The sequence below is a fragment of the Mus pahari genome, chromosome 6, assembly GCF_900095145.1.
Source record: "Mus pahari chromosome 6, PAHARI_EIJ_v1.1, whole genome shotgun sequence".
Lineage (NCBI taxonomy): Eukaryota > Metazoa > Chordata > Mammalia > Rodentia > Muridae > Mus > Mus pahari.
In genome coordinates this window covers 62,461,032-62,488,649 of record NC_034595.1, presented here as the reverse complement: position 1 = coordinate 62,488,649, position 27,618 = coordinate 62,461,032, and the positions used below count along the sequence as shown (strand labels likewise).

General features: G+C 37.3%; 1 protein-coding gene across 3 annotated transcripts in view; it reads right to left on the bottom strand.

The window, feature by feature from the left end:
• Window positions 1–27,618, bottom strand: part of Spata6 (spermatogenesis associated 6) — a 111,090-nt gene that overhangs the window by 7,688 nt on the left and 75,784 nt on the right. For 2 of the 3 annotated variants that reach the window (XM_029539926.1, XM_029539927.1), the window contains 3 exons: window positions 23,883–24,067; window positions 18,932–19,031; window positions 1,790–1,881 (listed from right to left, as the gene is read on the bottom strand). In XM_029539926.1, coding sequence (XP_029395786.1) covers window positions 1,790–1,881; window positions 18,932–19,031; window positions 23,883–24,067 — 377 coding nt within the window. The remainder of the gene's footprint in view (window positions 1–1,789; window positions 1,882–18,931; window positions 19,032–23,882; window positions 24,068–27,618) is intronic. The other variant, XM_021200450.2, reaches the window with a different exon arrangement.

Below are 27,618 nucleotides of genomic sequence, written 5' to 3'. Positions count from 1 at the left end.
GAAAAGCCTCAAAGATATGGGAACAGGGGAAAAATTCCTGAACACAACAGCAATGGCCTATGCTGTAAGATTGAGAATCGACAAATGGGACCTCATAAAATTGCAAAGCTTCTGTAAGGCAAAAGACACTGTCAATAAGAAAAAAAGGCCACCAACAGACTGGGAAAGGATCTTTACCAATCCTAAGTCAGATAGGGAACTAATGTCTAATATATATAAAGAACTCAAGAAGATGTACTCCAGAAAATCAAATAACCTCATTAAAAAATGGGGTAAAGAGTTAAAGAATTCTCAACTGAGGAATACCAAATGGCTAAGAAGCACCTGAAAAAATGTTCAACATCCTTAATCATCAGGGAAATGCAAATCAAAACAACCCTGAGATTCCACCTCGCACAAGTCAGGATGGCTAAGATCAGGTGACAGCAGATGCTGGCAAGGATGTGGAGAAAGAGGAACACTCCTCCATTGTTGGTAGGACTGCAAGCTGGTACAACCACTCTGGAAATCAGTCTGGTGGTTTCTCAGAAAATTGTACATAATACTATGGGAAAATCCAGAAATACCTCTCCTGGGCATATACCCAGAAGATGTTCCAACTGGCAATAAGGACACATGATCCACTATGTTCATAGCAGTCTTATTTATAATAGCCAGAAGCTGGAAGGAACCCAGATGTCCCTCAACAGAGGAATGGATACAGAAAATGTGGTACATTTACACAATGGAGTACTACTCAACAATTAAAAACAACGAATTTATGAAATTCTTAGGCAAATGGAAGGATATGGAGAATAACATCCTGAATGAGGTAACCCAATCACAAAAGAACGCACATGATATACACTAACTGATAAGTGGATATTAAACCAGAAACTTAGACTACCTAAGATATAATTTGCAAAACACATGAAACTCAAAAAAAAAAAAAAATGAAGACCAAAGTGTGGATACTTCGTTCCTTCTTAGAATGGGGAACATAATACCCATGGAAGGAATTACAGAGACAAATGTTAGAGCTGAGACAGAAGAAAGGACCATCCAGAGACTGCCCCACCCTGGGATCCTTCCCATATACCACCACCAAACCCAGATACTATTGCATATGCCAGCAAGATTTTGCTGACAGGTCCCCGATATAGCTTTCTCTTGTGAGTCTAGGCCAGTGCCTGGCAAATACAGATATGGATGTTCACAGTCATCTACAGGGGCCCTAAAGGAGCTAGAGAAAGTACCCAAGGAGCTAAAGGGGTCAGCAACCCTATAGGAGTATCAACAATATGAATTAACCAGTACCTCACAGTACTATGTCTCTAGTTGCATATGTAGCAGAGGATGGCATAGTTGGCTATCAATGGGAGGAGAGGCCCTTGGTCTTGGGAAGATCATATGCCCTAGTATAGGGGAATGCCAGGGCCAGAAAGCAGGAGTGTGTTGGTTGGAGAGCAGGGAGGAGGAAGGATATAGGGGACTTTCAGGATAGCATTTGAAATGTAAATTAAGAAAATATCTAATAAAATAAATGAAAAAAAAGAGTGTCTGCTGTTCTTGCAGAGGAGCTTAGTTCCCAGAACCAATGTTGTATGTCACACAGACACCTGAAGCTACAGCTCTAGGGAGATCCCATGTCTCCAAACTCCAAACGCATCTGCACTCACATACACATATCCACATACAGACATATACAATTTTAATTAAGAAATAAAATTTAAATCTAGAAAAAAAAGGAGGAATTGTCATTTTTATACTAGCTATGAAAAGATCTCCACACACAGAAGCAAGTCCATACCTATATTCAGGGTCACTGTCATAAGCAGAGTCTCTATATAAAAGACTTCTTTTCAGTTCCAGTTCGTCTTCTCTCTCTGGATCTCTCTCATCCTGAAAAATTAAAACATTTCCATTAATTTTCACATTGCTTCCAACATAGTAGTAATGAATCTGTGGTAAATGTGTCTCTCCTGCCTCTCTATAAGAGACTGAATCCAGTGCTTGGACAACTATGGAAAGAAACAAACTCTTGAGAATGCATTATCTGTCAGTAACATTTTGAGATTATAATTGCATCATTTCTACTTCTTTTTCCTTCCTCCACATCCTCCCACATACCCATACTTGTTCTCTTTCAAAACCACGGTCTCACTATTGCACATGCCAGCAAGATGTTGCTGAAGGGATCCTGATATTGCAGTCTCTTGTGAGGCTATGCCAGTGCCTGGCAAACACAGAAGCAGATGCTCACAGTCAGCTATTGGATGGAACACAGGGTCCCCAATGGAGGAGCTAGAGAAAGTACCCAAGGAGCTGAAGGGGTCTGCAACCCTATAGGTGGAATAACAATATGAACTAGCTAGTACCCCCAGAGCTCCTGTCTCTAGCTGCATATGTAGCAGAAGATGGCCTAGTCGGCCATCGTTGGGAAGAGAGGCCCATTGGTCTTGCAAACTATATATGCCCCAGTACAGGGGAATGCCAGGGCCATGAAGTGGGAGTGGGTGGGTAGGGGAGCAGGGGCGGGGGGAGGGTATAGGGAACTTTCAGGATAGCATTTGAAAAGTAAATAAAGAAAATATCTAATAAAAAAAAATAAAACCTGTAATTGACATGTCAAAAAAAATGATAAAATGTAACACTTTAAAACAAATAAAAGCTGAAAATAAGTACTGTTAAAGATTTGAAAAAAACAAAAACAAAAGAAACCAGTCTCTTTTTGATTAATAATTGCTACATGCATGTATGCATATGCATACATAATCCTAAATATAACCTGTTCAATCTGTATAGTAATTGATATACATGTTTCAAAAGAGCACATTATAATTTGGTTAGTAGTAGTTAGCAAAGACTGGGCATTCAGTAAATACTTTATGAGTATGGAATTAATGGTAGTTGGTGTAACAAGATATGTAAATTAATAAAGCTATACATATTTTATATAAACTTTTACCTTCTGAGACATAAATACTAATACTTGAAAAAGTTACACAGATGCAAGCATGCATCCATGACTTACAAAAGAAATGATTTACTGAAAATAAGCCAAAAAAATAAACCACAAAACTGAAATGTGAGTTAATTGGTACAAACATACACAGGCCAAGTTCACATTCTTAACTTAAAGGTGTTGGAAACCAGATCATCTGAGCTAGTTTTGCGAGCTGCAAATTCACACACATGTTTCCTATACTTTCTTAGTAAGTACTGGTCTAACCTTAGCCATCACCTCTCACTCCTTGGTTAACATGAATAACAGTAAAGAAAGCAGGTTATAGAAACTGACAAGGAGCAGCATTGATAGAGGAAGGGCCTTCCACTTCAGGTAAGAAAACGCATTGCCAAAATACCAGTGAATAATAAACAACCAAGTTAAAATCTTTTGGAAAAGTGGCCGGGCAGTGGTGGTGCATACCTGTAATCCCAGCACTTGGGAGGCAGAGGCAGGCAGATTTCTGAATTCAAGGCCAGCCTGGTCTACAGAGTGAGTTCTAGGACAGCCAGGGTTACACAGAGAAACCCTGTCTCAGACCCTTCTAATATTAATTTAGCTGTTAGATGCTGCAAAGTTGCTTAATCTGTCTGACTCCAAATGGGAAATAGCAGAAATATGAATATTGTTCATTAACGGTGAGAGAAATAATTTGGTTATGTTTTTTAATTTAGTGCCCATATCAACTTAGGAACTCTGTAGTTATTATTTGTTATCTCTTTCAATACAAGCCTGTAGTAATTCATTTTTAATTCTCTCTCCCCATATCAGTTCTAGAAGTGTTTTTTTTTTTGCATATGACCTAAAAATGATTTGATTCTTCTATTAAAATATGGAATAAAATCTTTAAAAAAAAAGAAAGAAAAAGAAACCCTGTCTCAGAAAACAAAACAAAACAACAACACCAAAAAACCCTTTGGAAAAGTACATATAATTTTAGTTGTCAANCCTTTTAGGTCTTACCATTATGAATAATTCCATGTTTCTACTGGCACTTTTTTTCCCCTTTAACATTTTTGCCTACTATTGCAATTATTAAATTAGTTTTCTTTTAGTGCCTAAACGATAAATATTTAATCATTTATTTTCAAACTTTCCATTGGGTCTTTTTCTTAACTACCATCCAGCCATGTTAGAAAGATTGACAAGTGAAGAACTATGTGAGAGGGCTGTCCTGAGGGCGTAAGCACACTTCACTAACACCACTCACACAGAGCATTGCCCATCTGGATCAAGGACAGCATGATGGGGAATTCTGACCCAAGAAACAAAACAGACTGCATTACTGATCATCATACAAATAGGAATAATCATTTCATGTATATACACACACAGTCAGAGCATCTGATTAGGAAGTGTGCTCAGAAAGGCCACTTATAGCCTTAGCACCTATGACTGAAATGCAGGCATAAAACAATTACTTAGAATTTAGCCAGGTATGGCCCTTGTTAGACCTCTAATCTACAGAAAGATAAAATGATCAATTTGAACCAGTAAAGTTGTGATAATGTATGATAGCCATAGGGGTAAAAACCACAAAGAGGCACAATCCTCCCAGTAAAAATATATAAAAATTGTTTGGGGTTAGATGGGATAATTTATAGTAAACAGCTACTTCTGTTGAAAACTAGAAAAGCTGAGAAATAAATAATTTTTAGGATATTACAAGCAAAATGAAGACAGGTCATCAGCTATTTAAGACACAATCCTTTCAAAAATGGACCCACAGTGCACACGTCTCTATTTTCTAAAGCATTTGAAGATCTGTGTATGGAAAGAGACTGAGTTTGAACAGCTAATGTTTAAAAAATGGTTAGTGCTAGGAGCAGAAAAATTGTGAAGACTTTATGATTGTACAATGCAGAAGACAACATTTAAATTCTATAGCATCTTATGTATGCAACCAGTCTCCAAACATGTCATATATTGACTCTTAAATGTCTTTATTCCTGAGACATCAGGGAATAAAGCTAAATTAAAACATCTGGAGAGCCAGGCATGGTGTGGCACGCCTTTAATCCCAGCACTCAGGAGGCAGAGACAGGCGGATTTCTGAGTTTGAGGACAGCCTGGTCTACAAAGTGAGTTCCAGGACAGCCAGGGCTATACAGAGAAACCCTGTCTTGAAAAACAACAACAACAACAACAACAACAACAACAAAAACCATCTGGAAAGCAGAGTGCAGTCCCCAACATTGCATTGTTTAGAGATGGGGATCACAAAACTGAGAAGCACTATTGACCCAAGAATCAAACCCTTGTAGTACTGTTGACACTTCAGTGTCCCCATTGGTGCTTATGAACTACAGACACTGACTAGTCAGGCTAAAAGTCCAGGCCTAGCCATGAAGAAAAATAAGACTAATTTCTACAGATGGGGAAATAAGCATAATGTTTTATGAAACAGAGATTAAAACTGAAGCCTAGAAAGTACTCAAACATATAAAAATAGTCAAGATGTTTGTTGGCTTCTGAAGTTGAACAGACTGGGAACAAATACACTAACCCCAAAATGTCTGAAAAATCAAAGAAAACATACCCTATAATCATGGTACCTAAAAGAAACATTAACCAGAAAGATTGATAGAAAGCAGATGAGCACTAAAGTCCTCAAAAGGATGTTGAACTGATACCTGACTATTTGCAAGGAGCATGCACCTAAGGACGCCTGCCTTCTGAGAGCAGTCAGAAGCTGACCTCAGTCATAGCAAGAGCTGCTGAATAGAGAAGATAGAAAACATTCAATTAGCCATGCAAAAGGTGTCACAATGAACAGGAGAGACTCAAATATGGTCATATGTCTCTTAGCTTTATCTTGAGAAAATGCATCATAAGTTTATTTTACTGTATATAAAGTAAGGTAGCTAGCTCTGACATTATTGGGTGATGTTGTACTCTCTATGGCCCACATCACATATGCAGGACAACACTGGCTGGAACATTGCCATGGAAATAACTTCTTAGCATGAAATGTAAAAAACTAAGCCTTCTGTTCTCCAGAATCAAGTATCCCCTGGGTCCATAGTTCTCTCAAATGGTCAATGTCAATTTACCACCTCTCACAAATAGGAAAGAAATGCCTCATTGTATTAGTGAAGGCCCAATGATTGTAATTTAAAGTGGGGGCTAATGCCACGGAGAGAGATGAGCTGAGACTGATCAGAACCCTAAACTGGAATTTATCAAAACTCGATATAAACTGAAACCAGATCCCTTTGGATCAGAGGTATTAGACCTTAATGCTACCTGCCTAGAAGAGAAAACAAAAACCTTTCTTCATAAAAAAAAAAAAAGAAAACATTTAAAACATATCCAGAACTATATCTAAAAATAAACAGAATACCTAGGGCCAGGATACCATCAATGCTAAAAAGAAAAAGAAAAAAAAAATGCAAATACAAATATATTCTAAATACTGAATTATAGAAGACAGACAATTTAAATTATTATTTGTGATTAATATAATCAAGAAAATTGGTGGTATGTTGAAAAATGATGTACAGTTTTAAAAATTTCAGGTATTAGTCCAGGAAGATGAATGAAGGTAACAGCACACTGGAATCAGTAAAAAAAAAAAAAAAAATCAGAATTAATTTTTAAAATAAATAGCTATAATAAAAGCAAGCAGAATGATAAATACAAAAGCCCAGAGAACAAGGTGACTCCGCAGTTAAGATTACTGACTGCTCTTCTAGAAGACCAAGGTTCAGTTTCCAGGATGCACAGGTGGCTCACATGTGTCTGAAACTCCAGTTCCTGGGAGTCTGACACGCCATTCTGGCCTCAGTAGGTACCAGGTACGCAGTGGTACACAAACAAATATAAAGGCAAATTACTAAAGTAACAAAAACTTTAAAAAAAAAAATTAAGAGACCTGTGAAACAGAATCAAAAGATCTAAAAATATAGTTCAACATTCAAAAAATAAGAAATGGTATTCTTAAAAGACATGCTTGAAGAAATAATGGGCTAGCATCCTAAATAAGCCCTGGTTGAGCAAGATGAGCTGGCTTCGTACCTAATCTCAGCTTTTACAATACAGATAAGAAAATCAAGAATTCAGAATCAAAAGGCATATTCCTAATCACAAATTCAAAATGCTTCAAGATTAAAAGTGAGTGTCAACAAAGTATCACAAACAGAAAATTCCACACTGTCCTCATAAAATGCATCAAATCAAAGTAGGGGACAAGATTTTAAAAGTACTGAAATTCTTCTATACAATCATCTTTAGGTGTTAGGCATATTTAGATATATGTGAAACATAAATGAGATTCATGTAAAGTTCATCTCATTCCCAAGATCCCTCTTTCCTACTCTCCTCTCCTCTGCTCTTTTTTCTCATTTCTCCATATATAAAGTTGTGTGTATTTATACATATTCAGGTACATTGTATATAAACAAATACATACACACTGTATTAAACATGACTATCCAAATTCTTTGTCCCTCAACAACGTCTTCTTAATTACATTACAATCAAGTGTGTGCATATCAAAACACTGTGTATAGCAGTATATAAGCATTAGCATAAAATTACAAATACAGTAGACTGACTGAGGTATCCTTTGTAAAAGATCAATTCTTAATTCTGCTATTATGCCCATAGACAGCATTCAAATGAATGAACATATCTAGATCCCAAGAATTTGCTTGGGGAGCATAATTTGCTGAATCTGTGAAAAAAAGTGAAGATATGCATGTTATAAACACAATGATCAGCTAAAGAAACTAGACATGAAATCATAAAATTATGTAATGTTGAAAGTTCAAAGCCATATGAAACTCATCTAGATACTGTCATTTATTAGAATACTTTGGTGTCTGGTGGAAAGGGCCCTAAGGCATTACCCTGAGTAACCGGGGGTACCAATAATGTTGTGACTGACCTGGATGCTGTTTTACACATTGTACATTTTGTTAATATTCATTCTATTGCACAAAGGGGTATAATACATATGAAGGAGGTAAAAATTTAAACTACCCAAATAGCAGTACTAAAACTCCATAGGAAACACATACAATGAAATGATGTGACAAAACAGGCTTGTTAGTATAGCACCTAAACTAAAAAAAGGAGGCTGGTTTAGACATGTTGTGAAGAAAAAGGCAGGGGAAAACCAGGTGGCATCCACCTGACTTCAAATGTCTCAGAAACTCAGTGCACCAGCTTGTGGGTAGCCACCAAAAGCAGATGTTTCCAACTCCTCCAGCAGTGAGCACAGAAAATTCCACAGGAGCTAGAGCCACCTGGGATCTATTAACTCTCAAAACTAATAGGCAAAGTTTCCTTTCTTCATAAAACCACACAGTAAAATAACACCTGGGAACAGAATCCAAATTAAACAGAGAAATAGGAGGAAAGAAAATTTAAAATTCTATGCAAATAGAAGAGAAAAAACTCCAAGATATCCCAGAAACTATGCTGTGTATTTTGGGAAGAATAAAATGATTTTAAAAATTACACTAAATTATATTTTGTCTCTGAAACTTCAGAAAAGTATTGATAAAAATATAAGTGGTAGAGTGCTTACCTAGTATGTGTGAAAAAGTAAAACATTTAGGAAGAAATAATTTCACAAAGAAAGACCATGAGTTGGTGAGAGAGGAAAAGACAGAAAACAAAAAGCTAGACAACATCCTTCCAATCCCGAGGTCTGCACTGCAGCTGTGCTGCATCTTCACTGATGGCCTGATGGCCTCTCAGCTGGGACTCTGCCCCTGCCAAGAGTGTCAAGTCTCAGCTGCTCTCCCAAGTCCCTTCATCCTTTCGAAACCAGTAGCAGGTGGGAGACTTTTACAAATGACATGCCACATTCAGCTGTCAGCCTGAGATGCAGCCTAAAGTTGCTCTGGACCACAAGTTCTGTGTGCTGAATTCTGGGGAAAACTTCTTAGAAATTTAACCTCAATGATGCTGTTTCCTTATTGAGTAGTCACAACTGATTATTTTTTTAGCCCAAGATAAGTAGCATCAATTGTCCCAGTGGAACAAAGATTTTTAGTTCCTCAGATTCATGGTCAAAAATATCTCATGAAAAGCCCCAAAGATTCTCTTCAAGATCACCAACTAGGCCTTCAGTTCCCTCTGCATTATCTTCCAAGTTACCAGAACAGCTTACTATGCTTGGAACACTGACTGGATTTTTTAGTCCAGCTCTTCAAAATCCTCCTTTACCTTCCTCCCACAAAACATTCTATGGCAAAGCACCACATGGTCATATCCATTACAGCAAAATCCCACCCTCTGGTATCAGTTTGTGCCCAGTTTGCTTCTTTTTTTGCTGTGATAAAACTCTGACTAAAAACAACTTGGGGAAGAAAGTGTTTATGTGGGGTCCACATTACAGTCTATCATTGATGGAAGCCAAGGGAGGAGCTCGAATGCCCACATTTAGGCTGGGCCTTCCTACATCAGCCATCAAGAACATGCCTCGCAGACATGGCCAGGCCAATCTGATGGAGGCAATGCCTCTGTTGAGATTCCCCTTTCCCAGATAAGTCTAGAGTTTTGTTAAGTTGGCAAAAGCTAAGCAGCATCTGTGAAAATTAGACCCAACATCTATGTCACAGAAGTTCCTGAAAAAGAACCCAAAGGCCAAGAAACAGGAAAAAATTACAAAGAATTACGAACATGTTCACAAAAACTTAAAATATATAATAAAACCATAAAACAGCCTTCAATAAATAAATAGTACAATGTCTGAATATGATTAATAAGCTTCAAACATACCTCCCCTCTCTCCCCTCTAAACACCTGCCATAAAAAAAAATTACAAGGTCAAAATATCTTTAGCGAATAGTAACCTAGGAATTTTATAGGCATAAAAGCTACAGATAAAATACCAAAATTCACAAACACTGGTCCATTGAGTTCATCTATAGCAATCTGTTAAAACACTTTAGGCAAATAAAATGACTGGAGAAGACACCAAAATAAAAATCAGTTGTTAACCTAATATTTACACTCAACAACCTACATGAGGATTATAAAGGAGAGTGTTTAAGGATCTTATAGAACATACTCTGAAAAATATAGACAATCAAAATTATGGGAAAGTGGAGGACGAAAAACTGTGAAAAGCATGTATAAGAAAACTATTCTCAACAATTTCATCTTTGGTGATATCTTGGTATTTAGTACTGAGAATATTTTAATAACAAAATTAGTGAGGACCTAGATACATACCACAGTTCCAACCACCTTTTGAACCCTTGAGAAATAAGTAAGGAAATGGTCCAGATGAGCTTTTTAGGTCAATGATAAAAGACTTATACCTTGGTCAGAGTTGAGCTCATTTGAGCATTAATAGAATCAATAGTTGAAAGACAAACTATCTCACTAAATAAGTCTGTATCAACAAGTCACACACAAAGAAAACTCATTAGTCAAGTCTGGAGGTAAAATCTGGTCTGTTAGAAGTATGAGAGAAGACAGAGGTTGGTTGGTGGTGGGAAGTAGGTTGCACAAAATGACTTTTCAGGAATAAGCTCTAATAGGATAGAGGACAACCCTGGACACCATGATCACTCCTTGAGATGAGAGAGCATTAAAAGAAACAGGACATTATTTTAGAGACAATGTGATGTCTCTAAAGAGGAAGTCTGGCAGTTAACACCTGCTGCTCTTCTAGAGGATTCAGGTTTGATCCCCACCACCTACACAGTGGTTCATAACTGTCTCTAATTCCAGTTCCATCGGATCCAATGCCCACTTCTGGTATCCAAGGGCACCAGGCATGTGCACAGACTTTTCTCCAGGCAAAACATCAATGAACACAAAACAAAACAAAACAAAACAAAACAAAACACGGAAAACCTGAAAATAGCTTCATTATGAGGAATAAAGTAAATGAAAGATAGATGCTATGGACAGAATGGCAGGAGTAGTTCTAGAGAAGCCTTTAGTGAAATCCATCCCACCATAACAACAACAACAACAACAACAAAAAGAAATTATCTTTTATATTCCTTCAAATCATGCGACTTAGTCTAGGGTAGCCCATAAGGAAGACAACTGAGGAGCCAGGTACTAGGTATGACTGGGCAAGCAGGCGTAAGAACTATAGAACACTTTAGCTTCTTACGTTTCTAACTCGGAGAGGTAAGGGTGGGGTTTAAAAAAACATGCATTGTCTTCACACTGTGTGTTCTGGACAGCTAGTGATCATCATCTTAAAGGGGTAACTCTACAGTCTAACACTGTGATGACTAAAAAATCCAAATAAAGTGCCATTGAAAATAAACAAAAATAAAGTACCTCAGCAAACACATATGATGCCACTGAAAAGCCCAGAATGCTTTGGGGGTCAGGTCGAAACAGTGCCCTGTTTTTAAGAGACTTAAATCTATGTTGATGGTAAAAGAGGAAGAGAAGATAAAAATGAATTTGGGCTTTCCCATATAACAAGGCATCCTGTACGTTGGTGGCAATGTGTGTCACAATGGAGTCCCTTCTGTGAGTCTTCAAAAATAGCCAGAGAAAGGCATTTTTCCCTATATTGGGCAGGCTCAGGAGGTACTCTTAGTGACACATGCACCATTTTCCCCAAACAATGAAGTGTTCTGTGTGCTAAAAGCTTTAAAAACCCAAATTCTGAATCTTTAGGTAACTTTGTAAATGGTATTTCAGTCTTCATTGTGCATGAGTTCAGGTATGAAATCTGTACCTTCCCCTTGGCATCTGCAGCTCCCCAGCAATCTGTACCTTCTGTGTTTTAGCATCTCTGTGTTTGAAAGGTTGTTTTTTCCTATTTTCCCCCTTCACGGATCTTCTCTCTCTCCTCTGCAGGGCCTTAGCTCCTGCTTTGGAGGCTCAGGTTCAGCAGAAAATTTTGTAGATCTTCTGCTAATTTGTCCTTTACTTTGGCTTTCTGTCTCTCTCATTTAAAAAGTTATTTTATCTTGATTATAAGAGTATGTATGTATGCTATGAGTGCCTGATGCCCTTGGAGGTTGAATGAGGGTGTTGGATTCCCCCAGAGTTACAAATGGTTGTGAGGCATGATGTGGGTGCCGGGAACTAAACCCAGGCCACCTTTAAGATCAACAAGTACAGTCACTGAGCCAACTATCTAGCTCTGGGTTCATCTGTTTGAGCATTTACTTCAGGCCATCTCTGTGTATGTCAAAGAGAGGGCAGGGGTGCTGGAGGAGAATGCAGAGGTAATGGCAGGGTTTGGTCTGCCTGGGGAACCATTCCACTTCTTCACAAGGCCTGGACTCTAGAGGGCCTGTGAGCTTATGGAGTCTTCGAAGCCCAGACCAGTTAGAAGGTACATGATTTTAAAGATCAAGATTTATTAAAGGCTTATGATATAGCTATCCTTCTAAGCTTGTTGTATATACTAAATATATAAACACTTGCAACACCTAAGAGAAAATTATACAAACATATTTCACGAAAGTCTGTTCCAAAACCTGCATAAAATGTCACTTAGGAAGAAGGAAGACCAAAGTGTGGATACTTCGCTCCTTCTTAGAATGGGGAACAAAATACCCATGGAAGGAGTTACAGAGACAAAGTTAGGAGCTGAGGCTGAAGGAAGGAACATCCAGAGGCTGCCCCACCCAGGGATCCATCCCATATACAACCACCAAACCCAGACACTATTGCATATGTCAGCAAGATTTTGCTGACAGGTCCCTGATATAGCTATCTCTTGTGAGGCTATGCCAGTGCCTGGCAAATACAGAAGGGGATGCTCCCAGTCATCCATTGGATGGAACATAGGACCCCTAATGAAGGAAATAAAGTACCTGTACTGGCTAAATTTGTGTCAACTTGACACAACTGGAGTTATCGCAGAGAAAGCTTCAGTTGGGGAAATGCCTCCATGAGATCCAGCTGCAGGGCATTTTCTCAGTTAGTGACCAAGGGGTGGGACCATCTCTGGGCTGGTAGTCTTGGGTTCTATAAGAGAGCAGGCTGAGCAAGCCAGAGCAGGCAAGCCAGTAAAGAACATCCCTCCATGGCTTCTGCATCAGCTCCTGCTTTCTGACCTGCTTGAGTTCCAGTCCTGCATCCTTTGGTGATCAATAGTAGTTTGGAAATGTAAGCCAAATAAACCCTTTCCTCCCCAATTTGCTTCTTGGTCATGATGTTGTACAGGAATAGAAACCCTGACTAAGACAGTACCCAAGGAGCTGAAGGGGTCTGCAACCCTATAGGTGGAACAACAATATGAACTAACCAGTAACACACCCCCAAGAGCTGTGTCTCTAGCTGCATATGTAGCAGAGGATGGCCTAGTCAGCCATCAATGGGAGGAGAGGCTCTTTGTCTTGTGAAGATCATATGCCCCAGTATAGAGGAATGTCAGGGCCAGGAAGCAGGAGTAGGTGGGTTTGGGATCAGGGTGGGGTAGGATATAGGGGACTTTCGGGGTAGCATTTGAAATGTAAATGAAGAGAGTATCTAATTTAAAAAAAAGGAAAAAACATCACTTAGTTTTGTGTCTGGCATAAAGTGGCAATTCAAAAATTTCTAACTAGACACAGATTTCACTTTCAAACTATCAAATCTGAACTACAATATTTCCTGGCAAATCACACACCCTTTTGGACTTGATTCCTCTCCTCCATCACACTACTTTGGTAAGTTTCATTACAGACTCTCATTATTGTCCTAAACCAACTTCCCACTCACTATTACAAAGTTAATTTTCTTACCCAAAAAAGCGCTGATACGCAATGCATCTCAGTAGCCATGTCTGGTGTGTCCACTCACACTGACGTATTTTGGAATATGTACTCAACTATGGTTCTTACATGCTTAAGTTGACCACATCTCTGGGCTTATGTGTATCAGGATGTACTTAGTATTCATCACTGTAGAGTGGAGTGGTTAAGGTCAAGGATGTTACCTGGACTTAAATCCTGGTTACAAACATCTGCAGTGGCTGTGAAACCTTATGTCACTTAACCTTTCTGAAAGTCAGCTTTCTCGTCTTTGAAATACTACTTATTACATAATAATATTTAATTTACAAGATTATTCTAAGGAAAAAATAGACTAATGTGTACATGGGTCTAACCTCTAATAAATGTTACTGTTGCTATATGCCAATTTCACATTTTCTCTGAGAGAATAAGTCATGCTTATGCTTTGTATTCACTTACTTAATTGCATGGCTGTAGCACGCTGTTTTCTTTTCTACTATTTCATATTCATTCAATGGTTTATTAAAAACATTGTATATGCTCCTTGCAGGGAGAAAATTTGATTTTATAAGAGCCTCTAAGCTTTGCACAGTGCTGTGAAGAACACACAGCGACTCAGGGAGAGGATGCTATATGAATGAACACAGGCAGAAAATGTTGGGTAATTATTAGTTTGTGCTCCGTTTGTTGCTGGACTGTATTGAAATTAATGCCTTGTATGAGCAGCATTCTTATAACCCAGAAAGTCAAACCAGAAGCAAATACAAAACTAAGTTAATTTTAAGAAGTAGAGTAAAAGTCTCCTACTTCTGAATAGGACAGAGTAGAATGATGGCATTAATTCTTCTGCTTTTAAAAGCACCAAAACACTGCTCAAATAACTAATTGCAGTGACAAGACTCTCCAGACAAGATAATCAAAGAGATGAGCTAATGGATCACCTGGCTTTCTCCTTGGATCGTCTGAGGATTTTGAGCACAGAACAAATACCAAGAATCTATGCTTTGTTTGATAGGTCCACTGCTGGAGGACAGTGAAATTAGCAGGGGTTTGGTAATCCTCTATGTTAGACAGACAAAATTAAAGAACTAAGAATCAAGTTCCACTGAGACTCCCTGGGTGCAAAGCTAAGCTTACTGCACCCTCCATGATGAGCACTGGAAACTGCAGAGTGAGAGAAGGCACTAAAGCAGAAATCCTGCCCAAGTAGAAGTATGTTCCACTCTGAGCCAACAAAAACTACATACAGGGTCTGTAAGGGGAAGGAAACCTGGAATCACAGCAACTTTTATTAAAACTGAGAGGGATGAAATGAAACTCAATGTTTTACCATTTAAAACTTGGAAGACAATTGTAATTTTAAAAGTTACAAAGATGGTACAGAATGATACACAGAAATACCCCTTTCATTGAGGGCCACTTATGACTAACGCTCATCAATACAGTACATTAGCTGCCATCTGTATTTGGATTTCTGGCCTTCTCAACAATAACCTCTTGCTGTTAAAGGGCTTAGGATCATTCATCAGTTCTCAGTCTTCTCTAATCTGTGACCAATTACTTGGTAATTTGAATGAGTGTATATTTTATAGTTTTGCTTGTGAGCCTTGCCTTTAACTGCTGAGCCATCTCTCTAGCCCAGTGCTTGAATGTTTTAAAGACAGCCTTTCAGCTCAGATTTGTTTTATGTTTTCTCAAGTTAGATTAATGTGACAACATCACAGAGAAGAAACCTTCACATCACATGACACTGAAGAGAACATGATAATCACTTGTGATGTGAATTTTGACTAGTCCCTACTCTTCCTCTCAACCTCACATTGAAAATATTTTCACCCAGACTAAGGCTTTCCATTCTTCTACCAGTGACTTTCATAAGGAAAGCCAGATACATTTTATAAGATCCAATTTAATTTGGTTTTGTCTGGTATTGGTTATAAAAAAATTCCTCACCAAATTTAAATTATCCATGTTTTCTTCTGTGCTTTCCTTTAAAGGTCTTGTAATACATAAGAATTCTTGATCTGTTGTAGACCAAGAGAATTTTTTTGTCATTGTTGCTGCTAGGTTTTTGGTTTGCTTTCATACAGAACAATTTATTCACAAGACCATAATACAAAGCGTTTACTGTATAAACAGTTGAGTCAATGAAGTGTCTGCCTTGAAAGCCAGAGGACCCAAGTGTAACCCCTCAGCACCAAGGTAAGTAATGCAGGAGTGATAGTACAATTGTAACCTCAACACTGGGGAGAGAGACAAAGGCTCCCAGAGACTCCATTTAATTGACTTTGCACCTTTCTTGAGTATCAGCTATAGAATTTATGTGGGTCAATCTGTGGAGTCTCTAGTCCATTCTATTCACTTGATAGGTCTGTAGCTTAGAGAATGCTATACTGTCCTTGACTGCCACGGCTAGTTGGAGAGCTTTCCAGCTTTGTTCCTGTTAGAGTACAGTGGATATTTTCCAGAGACAGTGAATAATTGTTGGGAAAGGGAGAATCATTGTTTTCTGAAGATGTAGCCATTGGCAGGTTTCCTATGCTCCAGTGCACAGTACACATATATGTGGATTTAGTGGGGTTTCTTGTTTTTGTTTTTAGGAGTAGAAATGAGGATGGAAGGAGTTGTATTAGATACATGTGGGAGGAGTTAGAGACGGAAATAAGAGATAGGCACGATCATATTTCATTGTATACATGTAGGAGATTCTTTAAAAATATTTTTTCATTATATTATTTATTTATTGCATCTGTATGTACATGTGTGCATGAGTATAAATGTGATGGAATTCAAAGGACAACTCTTAGTAGTTTCTTCCCCTCAGCTATGTGAGTTCCCAGGGATCGAACTCTGGTTGTCAGGTTTGGCAGCAAGCACCTTTACTTGCTGAGCCATTAATCCTTCTTTTCATTTTTGCTTTTCTATGTGTCTCTTAGAATCTGCTTGCCAATATTTGGCTTTTAAAAGTAAGCTGGGGTTTTGATTAAGAGATCAAAAAGTAGCTGGAGACATGGCTCAACAGTTAAAAACACTTGCTTCTCTCACAGCGGGGCCTAGTTCAGTTCCCAGCACACAAACTGTGGCTTACAACCATCTGTAACTCTAGTTCCAGGGTATTCAGTGTCCATTTCTGATATCCATGGGCACCAGGCATACATATGACATAAATACATATATTCAAGTGAAATATTCTTACATATGAAATGAAAATTATTTTTTTTAAAAAAAAAGAACATTGCTGGGCAGTGGTGGCGTATGCCTTTAGTCCCAGCACTTGGGAGGCAGAGGCAGGTGGATTTCTGAGTTTGAGGCCAGAGTGAGTTCTAGGATAACCAGGACTACACAGAGAAACCCTGTCTTGAAAAACAAAACACAGAAAAGAGAATATCAAATGATCTGGGTATATAGCGCACTGGCAGAAAAGCTGCCTAACATGCTCAGGACTCTGCTTCTCATTCTCAGCACTGAAAAGAAGCTAAATCATGACATCATGTCACCTAGAGGTCATCGAAGTTTCAAATACCTATCTCTCCATCAGCCTGACACACTGCTCTTTTTACTATTCATCTTTCATCTGTGTTTGCCCCTTAACACCATATACAGCTCACATACATTTTGCTAAGATTTTATCTAAGCACTTCAGCTTGATACTGCTGGAACTTCTATGGATTCCAATTTAAAAATCTCAATTTCTCACTGCTGATACATAAGTGAGAATATATGTCCCTAAAGCAGATAATTGTTATTTAAGAACAACAACTTTATATATAGGGAAAAAAAATATGTGATAGTAAACATACAAAAAGTTCAGTGCTTTCATGCCTCAATACTATTAGAAAGGTCATCAAAGAAATAATTTTCCACATATCTATGTTGGAGCAATGGGCCAAGTAATAACAATAGTTTTGAAAATAGAATAATTAAAATAGTAAAAAGGGAAACAAATTATAAATTTCAATTTGAACAAACCATTAAAATGCTAGATTTTTCTTTGTGTAAAAGAAGACTAATATGACTTAGAAGATACAAACTATGACAAGTAATTGTTTTAAAATTAATAAATGAAATTTTAAAACCTAATACAAAAATATTATACTATTATGACTCCTCTACCATGAACATAACTGTATTTATCTCAGAAAATGTTATATACAGCTCTTACATAAAATAAATCTGACCTGCTCTTTTTTCTTTTGTGTATTTATTGATACATAAGATAGCCTGACAATTGACTTCAAAAGAGCCCCCCCCCCAAATCTCCTACCTCACACATACCTATAGAATCAAATGCACCTTCAGCAAATGTACTAAACAGAGTTCTCATATTATAAAAGTCTAGAAAGGATTGTTATGAAGTAATTGTTCAGTGACTTTTTATGAGATTATGACTAAAAATGCTTATAGTCTTTGAGCAATGATAAATATCTAATGTTGAAACATGAAATGACAACAAAACCCTAGGACCCAAGACAGCTCAGCCAGTGAAGGCTCTCACTTCCAGCCTTGATGACCTGATTTTGATACACAAGGTACAAGGAGAGAACTAATAAACTGATTCCAGCAACGTTATTCACTGACCTCCACATGTATCATAGCACATATGTACATGTTCACATATACACTGTAGTGGCTATTCCTGGTTGTCAACTTGACTATATTTGAAATGAACTACAATCCAGAATTGGAAGGCTCACCAGTGAACCTAATCTGGAGGCTGGGAGATAGAAGTTTCTGATCTGGATCTTGGTATGGAGATCTTGAGACACAGTGGCTATTGATCCCAGAAGATTAAGACAGGGAGATCTCCAAGTTCAAGGTCATCTTCCGCTGGAGACCATATAAGGACATTGGAAGAAGGGAGTCTTGCTCTCGCCCTTTCGCCTGCTTGCCATGTGGGACTAAGCAACTGCTAGATCCTTGGACTTCCATTTACAGCTACTACTGAACCAATGTTGGGAATTGGACTGCAGACTGTAAGTCATCAATAAATTCCTTTACTATATAGAGACTATCTGTAAGTTCTGGGACTCTAGAGAACCCTGACTAATACACATACAGTATATATAAATAAATTAATAAAATACATAAAAATATAAAGAAAAGGCATTTTATATGATTCTGGCCAAACAACCTACGTTGCTCATAGGAAACCTGGGGACTCCTTCAGAGAATGCATTTTCCTCCTCTTTAACTAAGAATGAGCCTATTAAAATGTCTTCAATAAAGAGAAAATAATAGAAACTAACACATAAATGTCTTGCATGAGAAAATAATAGAAACTAACACATAAATGTCTTGCATGAGCTTGATGTGATTTCAAGACATCTTTTACCCGGTCATGGATCTCATCACAGTTTGGAGGTGAACACCAATCAGAGTGGAACCTGTGGGTAAGAAAAAGAAAGAGAGAGAGAGAGAGAGAGAGAGAGAGAGAGAGAGAGAGAGAGAGAGAGAGAAACTGTTAAAAACAGGAAGAAACAAAATTTTCCCCCAACTTTATTAGTTTAACTTTTCCTTTGGCCAAATATGAGGAGAAAGAACATATTCAGACACTTTTTCTCGGCTACATTATTAATTTTCTACAATGTCTAAAAATAGTCTTATTAATTTTGACATGTATCTGAGAGCCTCTCCCTACATATTTGATCACTAAGAATTTGGCACAATACTCTTTAGCACTTATCTCTAAATAAACATGTAAACCTTCACATTAGAACAATAATTCCATGTACAATGTCTTTAAAATTAGCATTTATTGTTTAAAATTTAATATACTTTGAAACTTTGTGGAAAAAACAGGAAGCTACATTCAACACATAAGCTTTATAATATAAGTGATTTCTTATATATAAGAGATGGAAATACTACTTAGAATCTACTCACATTTCCATTCCTTTGAAATACAAATAAAATGATCCCTTCTCAAAAAGGTGATATCACCCGTCTATCTACTATGAGAATCGTACTTTTAAAAGTGAAATAATAAAATATAGATGAGAAAAGTATGACTTTAATTAGAGTGTGCATATTGGGATTTAAAATGTCAGAGAAGAAATAAAGCATCTACTTCTTTTCATTCTGCTCTTCTTTAATTCAAAATTGGCATTCATATAATTAAGGTATTTTATTTTATTCAGGTCATCATGAAAATTTCCAGACTCCTTAATTATAGCATATATTTGAAGTGATATTGTTAACTTCTCTATAAAGAAATGGGAAGTATGTTCATATATTAGTTAAATTTGGCCCTTTTTCATTCTCAGCTTGTTCTAACACAATTAGAATATTACATTATTACACAAAGTACAGATCATTAAATAAGTGAATGTCTTAAAGGATCTACTTTAGAGAAATAAATCGACAATCACTTTAAATAATCCTAAATTTAATCTGTCACATAGATAAAAGGAAGATTAGGTGCACCTATGCAAATGGATTGGCAGAACAATTATTTCAGTACATGAAGCCCATTGTGTAAATATGAGATGCAAATGTGCAATTCCAGGGCCTCCCCAAAGACACTATGAATAGGTCCACTAGTCTGTGCTATGGTATAAGAAATGCTTGCCTCAGAAGCTTTAATATGATTCACAACGAAAACAACTTGCACATGATTTAAAAGGTACCAATTCCTTTTTAAATTAGGTATGCTCATATTCAAGCCTTATTTTAGTAACAATATAAAGTGTAAAATAAATCTGGAGCTATAATATTAATATTTATACTTAAAAATATGCTTCTGAAATAGTTATACTCAAAATTGAAAACATTTTATGGCATGGGATTTTCTAGATATATTTTTTAAAATGGGTAAAAACAAAACAGCACCTTCACTAAAATAAGAATTCATTGGCTAAAACTGATGAAGTTTTTTAATCTGGTTATTTAAAAACATGATCAAAGGGTTACCATCTTATTTCAATCTTGGAGAAAATATAATTTTAATGAATTCTATAAATAAAAGCTTCTGGAAATGTGTTGCTGACATACAAATCCTAGACAAAATTCCAATTTTTCCTGGGATATACAATATACATTTATACCAATTTATACTGTTTCATGACTTCAATGGATTCTGTAAACACCTGCAAATATATCACTAATGATCTAGAAACACCAAACCCAAAACTGCCATTTATTTAAAGAGGACTACTGAGTCCTGAAAAGAATAAAAGGTTTGTGCCTCTAATAATATGAGTCGAACACTAGAAGAATGCCCTTCTTTATTAAATGCATTGAAATAGAGCTGTTATACATTGGTAGGAAAAAACTATCATACTTGCCACAAACAATACATTAACAAAATTTTAACTTATCTTGGTGAGTTCAAATTCATTCACCATTTATTTTAAATGTGCCTTACTTTCATCCAATCATCTAATCAAATGTAAAACAGGCAAGGTTGAAGATTAAAGACACTCACTTTGTTTTGGCAAAAAGCTTATGCACATTTATTCATCAGGAAATAAGCATCCTAACCCTCCTGAGGTAGACACAGGTGGGTGAGCCAAGTCCATCTACATAACAATGTTCAGGTTTCCTGGGTTACTGAGTGTAATCAGGGATCATAAAACTTGAGGCAAGGTGAAAGAGAATGCAAATAGTAATATTTTCTCTGAAGTTATTTCTCCCACTGAAATATAACTGAAAAGTTAATTCTAACTATACTCCATAAAGAATTCACAGACATTCAAATTGCATATACAGATTAAACAACTTCTCAAGATCCTGTGCTATTGCAGTATATGTAGAATTGAAAATTGTACAAAATACATTTAAAAAGATGAAAGGCCACAAAACAATATTTACAAATATTTACAATATAAGTAAAAGCATTCTTAAAAACCTATACATGACAAGTAGCAGAACAAAACCACAGTAACATTTACGTCTTACATTCACTGTATCTGAACATCTAAGCAAATGCAGAAATCAAGAAAAGCCCCCTGATAATGACATTCAAGTCATCAGACCTTCTTCAGAAACCCTCCCTTCAAGACTTTCTAATAAACTTCTAAAGTGAGGAAATATGTGCATGTGTATGCATTTGTTTGCACACACCATATGAGAGCACTACTTTATCCCAATGCCAATCACTAGCCATGATTCTAATGAACTAGGAATGGCATCAATCAAAATTCTGTATCTCACTTCACAACTAGTCAAAATATAGAAAAGTGATGGCAAAGTGTCCAGCTCTAATTGGTCCATGTAAAACACAATCTTACACTTAAGGCTCAGGGAATATGACAGAAGAGGAGTGGAAAGATCTTACAAGTCAGAGGACCAGTATGCCTACTGCAAGATAGTGTCTTGTAGCCATGAAAGGGACAATGCACCCATGAACTCTCAACAATAAGGTTGCATAAACAAGATCTATATAATGACAGTACCAGGTGACATACTGATATGGATTAGAAAAGTTTTCCAAGGCCCCAACCCTACATGAAGAGCTACAGGACCTCAGTGGCCACAAACAGGAAGAAGAATCAGACATCTCCAGGTAAGAGACACCTATAGGTTATATAGTCTTAAGTGTTTACCCCAAGCACATGTACATATGAGCAACACAAAGTGCGTTTAGTAGGTATATACATACATGCATGTGTAAGAATAATAATTATAAAAGAGGTCATGAATTTAAGTGGGAGAGGAGAAGACATGGGAGTGGGGAGTTGTTGATGTTTAGTCTCTTGCTATGTACTGCAATGCTAAATACTGGCCCCCAAGGCCTGGTTGACTCCAGGAATGAGAGAATCCACAAGTAGACCCAAGTGGTGCTATGTAACCTTGCCTCACGAGTTATCCCTGATTGGGGAATAAAGATACCTATAGCCTATAGCTGGACAGAAGAAGAGAGGCAGAGTCTGAGTTCCAGGCTTGGGATCTAAGGGACCACAAGGAGGAGTGGGTGAGGCGAGGAGGAAGATGGAAATGGAAAAAGATGCTATGGTTTGGGAGAGTCATGAAAACATGGCCATGAGGGCTGGCCATTTGGAGTTAAGAGCAGCACAGATGGAATATGCCTAGTTATAACTTGGGGTTATTGATGGGGAAATAGACCCTAATAGCTAAAAGAGTAGATATCTGCCAAGATTTATTGTTAACTAAGGTTTATTTAAATATAAAAGTTGTGTGACTTTCATCTGGGAACTGAATAATCAAAGGTGGGGTAGAAACCCCAATTTAAGATGAAATATTTACTAAAACAGGGACATGAAGGGAGGGAGGATAGGGGAATGGTGTAAATATAGCACTCAAGAAATTCTCAAAAAAAATTAATTAAATTTAAAATATTCTGTATGTCAGTATCAAGTGGCCAGTATCACGCATATGCTCACATTACCTCCCACTCCCTTTGCCCTCCCCAAGTCCAAATGCTTACAAAGCTAATGAAGAAACAGATAAACTTATCTGTTCAGAGCAGGATGTTTTAATACAGCAGCCATAATCTTATTCAAAGTAGCTGTGTTCAGCTGAACTATTGATAGAGTTTCTACAGCTAATTAAATATTTGTTAATGAACAAAATTAATATGTTTTAAGAATTGAGTGGCTACTTACTTTTTTATACCATATAAAAACATGGGATATGAGAGTCAAGGTGTTAAAATTGTATCTCTTGTGTGAAAAAAAAAAAAAGTCTAGTTTTTTTTTTATGGGAAAAATAGTTTTATGTAAAACGGTGGTTATTTTTTTTCCCATGCCTTCTGATTTGGTACAAACATTCTTAGAGAGCTTAACTCTTCCCATGATTTAGATTCTTTTCAGTTGCTGGTAGGAGGTAAATGAGATGCCAGAAACCACACAAAAATGTGTGTTTTACCATTGAGACTAATTAGAAAATTCAGTGTAGACTATTTGTATACTTAAAGGCAAACCAATTATAGTAAGTTATCAGGGGGTCTACTAAAACAAGCTATCACACATTCAGATTTTCACCTTTAATAAATTGCATTAACTAATTAGAAATAAAGAGCCAGATCTGTCTAACAAGTTCACTTCAAGTAAATTGTGCTATGGAGAAATACAAACACAATATATAATATATTTGAAATAAAATATTTAAGTCTCAAAATCAAAATTAAATTTTATAAATAATCTCTTTCGAATATGCTGTTTTGTTTCTAGTGCTGAATATTCAAAAGAAGCGACAGGTATAGTCCAGGCTTGGTTTGAACCCATGATCTTTCTGCTCAAAAAGAAAAGATGAGGGAAAACAGAAACTACACTTACCTTTCCCTGAGAGAGGCTCTATTTAGCACAGGGCTTGCACAATGCTTTGGTGTTGTGGAAGGTGCTGAATGGACTAGTAAGGTCCTTGCAGAATGCTGGGGCTTGCTACATGTCCTTGGGCTCAAATATTCCTCACACCTTTCAAAGGGATCCTCAAAGTCTCTCCCATGTGGTGACCTGATAACCTGTTTTAAAATAAAAATGTGTATCTATCTATATACATACATGCATATATACAGATACATATATACTTACTATATAATTTTTAATTTTTTTAATTATTATTTTATTTTTGGAAATTGTGATTATATCATCCTTCTACTACTTTTCTGTCTCCAAATGTTCCCACATACCCCCTGCCTGCTCACTTTTAAATTTATGACCTCATTTTCATTACTTGCTGTTCATGTATATTTCTAAATACATAAAAACAACTTTTCAGTCATTGACTAATTGGCTAATCAAGTGGTGTGCTCTTCCCTAGATAAAACTATTTCTTCTACTCTGAGCATTATTTAGTTGCCTGTAGTTCTTTGTGTATGGCTAAGGTCACCTGGGCTTTCCTCCATCAACTTAAGCATATCTACTATTCTTGTTCAGGTCAGGTTTAGATAGTCAAAACACGATAAAATTTCATTAACTCAAGACATTTTTGAGTAGGAGTCGGACAAGTATCTAGATTGGTGTCTATAAAATAAAGAACACATTTGAATGAACCACAGACTGGCTATTGTGGTACATGTACTCTAGTATACTTTTATACATATACTCTAGAATACTTTTAAGGAAAGTAGCTTTAAGACAAGCATAGAACATGATGTATACATAACACATGAAGCTTTCCAAGTTCCACCAAAGAAAGTAAAACAAGAGGGGAGATCAGAAATGCTAGAGTGGGAGGGAAGCCGATGAAAGGGAATTACTTGAAAAGGAGCAGTGAGCAGGTGCCTCACAGTAAGGAGAGCATCATACTAAGGACCTGAAGATACAACGGCCACATTAGGGAATCTACCCAAGTGTCCACTAACGGATGGATGGATGAATACAGATAATATGGAATATGGACACATGAAGAGTTTCATTCAGACATAACACAAAATTATATCATTTGAAGAAAATAATGCAACTAAAGTTTGTCATGTTGAGTTCAACAAAACTAATGATGTGTAATGCATAAAGGGAAAAATATAACTTAGTGAAATAGGAGAACCCAGAACACTTGCATCCATATGGCTTAACTACATGAAGAACCAAGGCCCACCATTCCATATGACTTCTCCTGACAAGGGTTCCCTTCTCAAAACAATACTGATTCTTCTCTTTGTGTGAAGAAGCAATTCCTCTCTCACGGCAGATGAATACTTTCTTTATTGCTTCACTATTATGACTTGCTAAGCCTCTAGCCTCTGTGTTTATTAACCTGGAGCTTTTATATACAAACTTTGTTAATTACATTCTCATACTGAAAGCCCCCTCCATTAAAATGTTCATGATTCTAAACTTTTTAAATATCACCTCTTAACCTTTCACTTTCAGAGACACTAGTCAAGATGGTGCCTCCCCACCCCCTCTCTGCATTATGCCCTTAAAAAGCTTACCTTACAATAACAGAGCATCTAGTAAATTAGCTGTTGACAGCTCTGAGCCCACCAAAATATATAGATGCAAAGATCTTAGACACCAATAAAACCCCCAAAGTGTAAATTGCACCTTCCTCTATAATCCTCTAAGATCCCTTCAGCTTCCCTTCTCAGGGGTCTCTCTAGCTGCCATAGTAAAATAGTTCTTATAGTAGGTTCCTTAAACCAAGTCCAAAGCTAAGTTCACAGTCTTCCAGAACTGCAGAACCCTCCTAATGATATTTTCATGTGTTCATTAGACTTGAAAACTGGCAATGCATTGCTAATAGTTCTACAATATAACTGGTACTTTGCATGAGTTTACAGGAGGAAGTTTCATATACGTGAACAACTGTAAATTACTAAATTCATCTTTGAGCTGCCCAGGGAATGCGAGTTTTGGTTGTTCTCATTCCAACGGCACCCTAGGTTCCTTCTCTGATTTTTGTGTTTTGAGTCACTTTTTGGAATTTGCTGGGTTTTGCCTGCTTGCTTTCTTCCCAGGTTAACTGCTCCTGAGGAACTCACCTCTGACATCTACAATCATAGATTCAATTCCTCAACTTGAAATAATCTGGTTGAATTCCCAACCTAGCCAGCACTGAAAGACTTTCATGGGCTTTTTTTCAGTTTGTTACATGCCCCTTCGAAGCCAGATTTAAGCTTTTCATATGTAATAAGGCTTTTATGCTATAGACTATTTATTGAACATTAATAATAATTGCCTGCTCATTTTTAAATTACATAATTTCACTAATGATTAATTAGAACCACAGACCAAAGTTCTCAAGATGTCTTCCAGTTCTTTTTTTTTTTTTTTTTTTTTTTTTTTGGTTTTTCAAGACAGGGTTTCTTTGTGTAGCACTGGCTGTCCTGGAACTCACTCTGTAGACCAGGCTGGCCTCGAACTCCCAAGTGCTGGGATTAAAGGCATGCGCCACCACTGCCCGGCTGTCTTCCAGTTCTTAATCAAGTTAAATTAAATCCTTTGGGTTTTAGCTGCTATAGTCTTGTTCTTACATGCTATGGAGAGGCCCATGTGATAAAAGTTTAATCCTCAGAAAGGATCCATCAGAAGTTGGTAGAAGCATTAAAAGTGGAGCCTACCAGAAGGTCTTAAGAGATAGTAGGATCCACCAGGCAGTGGTGGCACATGCCTTTAATCCCAGCACTTGTGAGGCAGAGGCAGGCGGATTTCTGAGTACGAGGCCAGCCTGGTCTACAAAGTGAGTTCCAGGACAGCCAGGGCTACACAGAGAAACCCTGTCTCAAAAAACCAGAGGGAGAGAGAGAGGAAGAGAGAGGAAGAGAGAGGGAGAGAGAGATCCAGTGTACATCTCTCATGCACTCTGGCTCCTAATGGAAGTGAGTTTGCTCTGTCACATGTTTCTACCATGTTATGGCACCTCACCAAAGCAATGAAGTCAATGAACTGTGATCAGAGCCTGGAACTTTGTGAGTCATAATGTTTCTTTATAAGAAGTTGTCTCAAGTATCTATTATAATAATCAAAACTGGGGTCGGGGAGATGATTCAAAGGGTTACAGCACTTGTTGCTCTTGGATAAGACCCAACTTTGGTTCCCACACCCACAGGATGGTTTACAAATACCCTTACCTCCCATTGTATAGTATCTGATGCCCTCTTCTGACTTTCCTGAGCATAAAGCATGCAAATGATACACATGCAGGCAAAATACATACCAAATAAAATAAGACCTTAAAATGTTTAAATGAGTGGGAAGATGATGAGCATAATATCAAAGCATTATGTATATGATCCCTGACATTTGTTATGGTCCAAATACACTGGAGGCTATAACATTCACCTTACTATGGAATGCCAACAAGAATGGAGATGATTTCTAGTTTTGTTACATTTTTATTTCCAGCATGATAGTTCCAGTCACAAAATCCTTGTGAAGGGGCATGTACTGGCTAATTTTGTGTCAACTTGACACAGCTGGAGTTATCACAGAGAAAGGAGCTTCAGTTGGGGGAAATGCCTCCATGAGATCCAGCTGCAGGGCATTTTCTCAATTAGTGATCAAGGGGGAAGGGCCCCTTGTGGGTAGGACCATCTCTGGGCTGGTACTCTTGAGTTCTATAAGAGAGCAG